Source organism: Oncorhynchus kisutch, linkage group LG21 (genome assembly GCF_002021735.2).
Source record: "Oncorhynchus kisutch isolate 150728-3 linkage group LG21, Okis_V2, whole genome shotgun sequence".
In the NCBI taxonomy this organism is placed as follows: Eukaryota; Metazoa; Chordata; class Actinopteri; order Salmoniformes; family Salmonidae; genus Oncorhynchus; species Oncorhynchus kisutch.
Genome location: NC_034194.2, coordinates 29,101,217 through 29,108,815, shown reverse-complemented (window position 1 = coordinate 29,108,815; position 7,599 = coordinate 29,101,217). Strand labels below are relative to the sequence as shown.

The following is a 7,599-nucleotide window of genomic DNA, read 5'->3' as shown; positions in this document are numbered from 1 at the left end:
AATGTGGACAAGATCAGGACAAAGGACGCAAGTTAGAACCAGGTATAATGGAGCTTAACAGAACTATTCCCACTGTTGCCAAAACCACAACAGAAGAAGGCAGCCAAAAGCGGGACAATGTGCCTGAGCATGTGCATATGGAACAGGGACACCTGTGTCTGTGTGTTTGTCTGTTTGTCTTTCTTAATTAAAGCAGCTGTAGTCCTTGTGTCTTGCTGAGGGCCCATTGTGTCTGTCTGATAGCTTGCAGCCTGTCATGTCTCAAATCGCACAGTCAACAAACTCAGAGCACAGCACAGCCCAGCACAGCACAGCCCAGCACAGACACAATACAAATCCCTCACACACTGACACACAACTCAGCTTGTTGGTTTTCTTTCTCTCTCTCCCTACTTCCCCCTTCTCTCTCTTTCTCTCAAGTTAAGAAAATGAACTATTCCCAGGGGTTCATTTTTACCTCTGGTTTCCTTTCCAGGGATCTGTGCAATGCCATGTAAACCTACTGGAGGAAAACATCTCGCTGTGTTTTCCCAGTCCTCCCCAGAGACCTTATAACATCTGTATAGATGTAGCAGCCTTGGACCCTTCTGTGATTCTGTACCCCACTGCAGACCATTACATCACTTACACTGACCCTTTCAAAACACACCGCCAGGCTCCAGTTACTGTACGTTTATCATAAGAGGTGTAAATGCTTCATCTTGGCATCCACTGTTAGAGAGTTAGCTTTTAACCTTGTCTTCTCTGTTATTTTGTGGCTAATTTATGTGGGAGAGGTTCTGCTACTTTTGACCCCGTGACATCCTTAGTTTGATTTGAATGCTTTTAAACACGAATTGGAAAGTCAGCTGGACAAGTGTGGACAATTGGAGCAACCAAAGTGTTTTCTCATGATAAATACACATTATTTATTTACAAATAAAGTGGTTATAATAGAAATAAATACAAATAAAAATCTGAGCATTGTACTTCATGTGGTATTGCACCCATTTCGAAAAGTGTACATCAGAAATACATTTTCAAAACCAGTAAAGGATTATTCCTCTGAGTAAAATATTTATTTTTTTCCCAACTTTAAGTAGACATAAATATATTCATATATATTTGTTTTTTAATCTTCTTCCAAAATAGCTATGTTTGTGTCTTTTCTGTCATATAAATAAACATCTTCATTGGGAAACCGGGTGTCCATATAACCTCCCTCTCTCTCTCTTTCTGAATCTCTCCATCCCTCCATCCTTCTGTCTCGGTGTGTCTCACCGGCAGCCACACCCCTCCACCACCATGTCCTGGTAGTTTTTGAGGATGACCTTCTCATACTCGTCCAGATAGAGCAGTGATATGGGGCTGAGCTCTGTGGGCACGCAGCACGCCCGGGGGATGTTGGAGTTCACAGAGTTGACCAGCGTCTGAACAATGGCGTGGTTGGTGGAGTTGAGGTGGTCGGCCAATGGGAAGGGGCACTCCCCGTGGCAGTAGAAGGCATGGTAGCCAGGGGGTGCAACTATCCACTCATTCCAGCCCACGTCGCTGAAGTCCACGTAGAGGGCATGTCTGCGGCAGTTGGCCTTGTGTTGGTGCTTCTTCCTCTGTTTCCTGTGGCCTGCTGCCTGTCTCTTGTCCCTGTGTAGCACCGCATTCCCCTGCCTGTCATGACCATAGGTCACCAGCAGGGGGCGAGCCTGGGGCCATGAGTCCTGGTCCCCGTGGAGGGAGCGGCTTACCCTGACGTGTCGTCTCTGTCTTTGGCCCTCTTCGCCCTCCAGGGTGTCTGGGTGGAGCATCTCAACCAGGAAGCCGTGGTTGTGGCGCCCCCCGGAGGTCCACTGTGACACGGCGGGGCTGACGTCAAAGCTCTCCCAGCGGCTCAGAGAGTCCTGCACCAGCCGCGTGTCCAAGAGGCGTGTCAGGGGTTCCCCACTGGGAGACGCAGGGGCTCCAAACACCTCGTACACGTTGATACGATGGAAGCCACCAGAACTGGTCCTGGAGCTGTTACTGCTGTTTTGACTGGTGTTACTGGTGGGAGCTGCTGTGGCCCCCAGGACCTGGTCCCTGTATACCCGGAGCTCTGCAGAGGTGATAAGCTCTTCTCCAGGGATGGAGGTGAGGTTGAAGAAGAACTGCTGGGTTGTCCTGCCCTTCAGACTGGCCAGAGCCTCCATGGACTCTACAAGAGAGGAGAAGGAGAGAGCTAGGGTCAGTGGATGATGTTGACATAGACATTTATGTCTAAGATCAGGACATGCTTTTTTTTACTGCAAAGGTTGTGTTGATAAAGGTGGTAGAGTAACTCTGTGGAGAAAGTTACTGGGAATGGAGGACAGCCACTAATGATACAGTGCTCACACGGAGAGCATGCTGCAATGTAAACAAATGTAGAGGCAAACATGTATGTCTTTATAGATTATACAGGAACAGGGAAGAAGATTGACAAAGGTTTACTGTCCTGACAAACTGGTATTCTTTCCACAGAGACATAGTTGTCATTCATGTCATCATACACACACTCACTAAATCCAGTGGAGGCAAAAGCTAACAGTTATAACCATCCAGCTGCAATATGGTCAGATTCATAGATTTCATCAGAGTAAATGTCATGACATCAAAGCAGTGGTGTTCCAATGTTGATAAGATCTAGCAAAGACCAGTGATAGCATCTAACCATTATGCATGCGAGGCCACTAAATGCCATGGAGAATGTGCTGCCCTTTAGGATGTGGCTGCTACATGATGGAGTGCTGTTATTATTGAATGTGTGGAAAAAGGAATTGTCGTCCATCATGGAATCATCAAAGCTAGATTATTATGACATAATTACGGGCCATAGGGAAGTATGGCTCATTTATCTGTATGGATCATTTATCTTTATGTTTTTTACACCTTTTTGTAGCAGTCTATACATACACATTTTATTCCTATGTGTATATTTGGCCAGATTGAGAATTAATTACTAACATTAGTGTGTAAAACACATTTCGGAATCATATGTCAATGTCAGCACTTATATTTTCTTGATTGTAGTCAAACTTTTTACATTTACCTTTAAGTGTTTTACAGATGGCACAAAGACATGCTTGTTATCTGTTTGGAGTGGTAAAATAAACACTAACTTTGAACTCAGGGCGTTTTCAAAGAAGGCATTTAGGAAATTCCACCCCCTCATCCTAAATCTCTCTCCAGAAGCACAAAGACCTCAATTAGACCCATCAATCCTTATTGATGTGGGAAAACCCCTTCTCTCTATTTCTCTCCTCTCCTATTTCTCTCTATTTCTCTCCTCCTTTCGCTCCTTCTCCTCCTTCTCTCTATTTCTCTCCTTCAAACCCCTTCTCTCTATTTCTCTCCTTCAAACCCCTTCTCTCTATTTCTCTCCTTCAAACCCCTTCTCTCCTTCTCTCCTTCTCTCTTTCGCCCACTCACTCCAAAATCCCTCTCTCCCCTTCGCTCTCTCTCTATCTCTCTCTGCACCCCAAATCCCCCTCTCTCTCTCTTTAGCTCCAAATCGTTCTCTCTTTTCTCTCCCCTTCCCCTGTCTCCCTCTCTCTCTCTATCCAGAACCTTGCTGTGTGAGTGAAGGAGGTACTGCATGCACTGTGTGAACAACATGTTGGGGCTTGTCTAAGAGTTGTGAGTGTATCAACATTCCTAATTTCTTGGCTCTCTGTGGGCCAAAACAAAAGATAATGGCTAATATCAGGTCCTTCATCTCTGCTATCTATGGCAGCCGTTACTGAGTTAGGCCTGGAAATGTTCTGTTTGGCAAAAATAACTAAATACAATTGAAAACCGATATTACAGAATTGAATTGCCTCTCTGAAATGAATATCACGGAACAGATGTGAAGAATGGATGAGGCTTCAGGCTTTGACATTATGGTTTACATGTGTAGCTACACGTATATTAAACATATAGGACCCCCCACTCTTCCCACCTCTACCATAGGAACAATCAAAATACCCCAAACCGTGCTGCGCTGGAGCATTGGATGAAAAGACAGGAGGATGCAACGGTAAACAACTGAACATGGCTGAAATGTATCCCAAATGGCTACAATTAAGGTCAAGCGGAGGTTTACACTAGTGGAGGGAGTGGTCTCAGTCCCCGTCACCATACCTGTGTGGTTTTGTAGTGTGTCAGTGGTGTTTGTAGTATTTATGTGGTGTTTGTAGTGCCAGTGATGTTTGTAGTATGTCAGTGGTGTTTGTAGTGTTTCAGTGGTGTTTTTAGTGTTTCAGTGGTGTTTGTAGTGTCAGTGGTGTTTGTAGTGTCAGTGGTGTTTGTAGTGTGTCAGTTAGTCCACTGGGTGTCATCCCTACCAGGCCTCAGGAGAGGAGAACTACCAACCAGCCACCCATCCTGACCCAACCACTCCAATGAGTCATTCACTGGGTGGAAACTTTCTTGTGCAGTGCAACACTCAGGAGTCTGTGTAGAAGGCCATCCATAGACACATTGGGCACCGTACACTACTGGAGCTAGAGCCAAAGACAGGTACTATCAGATAGACTGTACAAAAAGCATGAGGGAAAAAGTTTCATGTTTCATTATTAACTGTTCTGGTGTGTTTTGTTGCAGCATTGTAAATGTAGTGCCCAAATGAACTATTTGCCTTGTAACACTAGACTAGAGGGTTAGACATCCTCTGAGCACATGCCTACCTCTCTACCCACTGCTATTATACAACATAGTACAGATACAATACCAAATCAAAAAACACCACCAGAGTTCACATCACCCAAAGAAAATGTCCATTTGTGCCTCCAGTTCAACTCTTGGATCAAATACCTCATATTTATTTGAGCATTTAGACCAATTGGCCCAAACTGAATCAATAATCTGGTCTGCATGTGTTTCTGAGGTATATAAATGTGTAGCTTTAATGTAAAATCACGCAGTCCGCGACGCATATGTAGCTACGTAATAAGTATGTACGCCTAATTACGTGGTTCTATTATTTGAATGTGCGTAATTGCGCATAAAGAGTGCGCATTGAGAGAGCGATTGGAAAAGGATAACGCGCACCCCCAAAACCAGAATGAGTAATGAACTGACTAGTCCTGTCTAAAAATGAGACGGAGCTATGTCTGCCACAGTGGCCTCTGTCATAATGCGTGTGTAGACAGTGTAGTGTAATGTCATGTCGTGTGTTATTGAAGTAGCAGCAGGGCGATGACTATCACTTGCGTACGCACACCGTCCTTTCTTTATCCCTCTCCTGTGGTGCGTGTCTGGAAAAACTGTTTTCAGGGCCCACGCAAACACCATCAATTATTAAGAAACAAATGACCCTTGTGATACCACCCACCACCCTTGATGTTTTGATGCCTGTTATAGCACAGTCAATGGAATGTTCCGGGTAACGGGTTGCATCACTGAATATTTCAGGGATTAGGCTACTTTACACTTCAAAGTTACACATCAAGTACTTCTCTGTCGAACCCCGATAATGAGTTTTACTCGTTACATTGTTAAATTACCCTTTGTTATTTTATGATCTACTTATGAAGGGTGTGTGTCCCTGACGCGTGTCACTCTGTTAGGATATGAGTGGGCCTGTCATAAAAAAAGGGTAATTGCTTTGAAAATCCTCTTCACACTCTGAGTCATGTTTAAATACAGGGTTGCCATGTCTGAGGGAGCAGAGGTGCTCTACGTCGCCAGGTGAAATATGCCACTAATACGTACCTTCGTGGTGAAAGCTTCTAATCGTGTTGGCCTTGCTGGCGGCTCTCTCTGCGTGCCTCCCCATGCTCCGGGGCCGTTTAGTGCTGTGGTCTCCGTTCAACGAATGCATACGGTACAGGTCCACCATGTACTGAGGCACCACAGCCTGTCTGCTCGGGTTTGGCCTCCGCTTAAGTCCGAACATATTGAGGAGCCGCAGCTCGAACTCGTTGAGAAAGTTCTCCGACTGCTCCGGGCTCTGCTTCCCGGACTCACTGTACTTCCTCCGGCCAACCTCGGGGATTAGTCCCGCAGCGCCTCCCAGCAACACCTGAGCCAGCAGCAGTACCATGAGAGAACGAAACACGGCGACCATGGTCAGTTAGTCCCTGCGAGGAGAGGAGAGCAGTTTATGTCAATACACATGCGCCGCCGAAACAGCACACAGACAGCTATCGACAGACATTGGAGCTTCACTGTAAAATTCCTCCCAGCCCAGCTGCGATACATGGTTTCTTCTTCCATATAATAGAAATGTGTAAAAGAAAAGACACGTCACTTTGAAGTAAAGAACATAAAGGTTGGCAATAACATCCCCGCGGGCTATGCTTAGTGAAATAGGGGATTGATCTTTTAACATTATAGCGGCAAAACTAAAACACCAGAATATCAAGGTGAGAAAGTTATGAAAGAGATTTGTCAAACAAAAAGGGGGTGGTAGCCTACAGGAAAGGAGAAATCAAAGAAACTGGAAGAAGACAGAGAGAAGACGGCAGACAAAAAGTCTGCAATTACAGAAGAGATAGTGTTTGGTGGGGGTGTATAAAGGAAATACCACGTAGACCATAGAACACACAAAGCATGACAGAATGTAGGCATCAAAAAGGTTCCAGTAGATACAGTCGTGGCAGCAGTCAGATAGCGCTACAAGCGTCTATTTGGTGAGGCTTTGACGGCAATGTATGACTATAATCATGCGGGATAGAGTTACTTCAAGGGGCTCGCAGGTGTGAGATCTGACGTTCGTATCCTGACCATATGTACCCCACTGCGCAGACAAGACATCAAAACACATCTAGGTCTACATCAAAAGTACATATCCTTAAGATACTACCAGTATACATTTTTGTATGTACAGTATGTTTCGGAATTTATGTACCCCCTCCCGCAAAAAGTTTATGAGAGTTTCTCAACTTTTCCCTAAATATAAAAGTTGTCATTGACTTCAATAATGAATACCTCTAACTTGTTTTACCTGATAAGGAAGCGCTGTGTCCAGTCGTCCTTCCAGCTTTGGGCTCCAATAAATTCCACATTAATTCGTGTTTATTCCACGCTTTTCCTCTGCGAGCGAAAGACAGTCCGTGCACTGCTCCGACCCCGTTCTCTCGCACATATCTCCGCAGCTGGGAATCTGGAGACGTCTTGGTCAATAGAATAAAAAAATCGCCTAAAGTTATATCTATGAGGAGGAAGCAGACTGGTGTAGGCAGGACGGATCTAAGTATAAAGCAGTGTCGTTGAACATCTTCAAATGCGAACTTTTAGATAAAGTTTAGCAGAGACCGGGTGTAGAAGATCAGACTGTATAGTGTGTGGCTGTGGGAGATTAACCTCTCTCTCCTGAGTGCAGCACACTAGCAGTCCAATTGATTGGTGCCTTCTCTTCCCCAACGAGGCTTTTTGTCGTACAGTGATGTCACCAACGCAGAGCTGTCAATCATGTCGATTCCAAAGCACCTCCTGTGCATTTTCAACCAGTCCTGCACCTACAGTAGCCTGCCCAAACTCGCGCTGCTACACAGACCAAATTCTCCTTTAAACCTTTAAATGTGTTTTGACTCTTACAAAATAACTCAAATATGACATTTTCTTTGATTATAGGCCTAAACTTTTATTCGTTCGTGTGATATAACATTGTTAATTTTGACA

At 44.8% G+C, this 7,599-nt stretch overlaps 1 protein-coding gene across 1 annotated transcript; it reads right to left on the bottom strand.

Moving 5' to 3' along the window:
- Positions 1 to 883: 883 nt before the first annotated feature.
- On the bottom strand, positions 884 to 7,334 carry LOC109866516 (bone morphogenetic protein 2-like). The gene is made up of 3 exons (XM_020455222.2): positions 6,923 to 7,334; positions 5,689 to 6,056; positions 884 to 2,170 (listed from the first exon to the last, which is right to left on the bottom strand). Exons 2-3 carry the CDS (start codon positions 6,041 to 6,043, stop codon positions 1,257 to 1,259), a joined length of 1,269 nt encoding a protein of 422 aa, XP_020310811.1. The 5' UTR covers positions 6,044 to 6,056; positions 6,923 to 7,334; the 3' UTR covers positions 884 to 1,256.
- Between the last annotated feature and the right edge of the window lie 265 nt (positions 7,335 to 7,599).

Bases quoted from the DNA above. Each gene is read 5' to 3' on its own strand.
- LOC109866516 (XM_020455222.2), bottom strand. From the start codon at position 6,043: ATGGTCGCCGTGTTTCGTTCTCTCATGGTACTGCTGCTGGCTCAGGTG. The intron at 2,171-5,688 runs GTACGTATTAGT...CCTCTCTTGTAG, and splicing joins TAGAAGCTTTCACCACGAAG to AGTCCATGGAGGCTCTGGCC.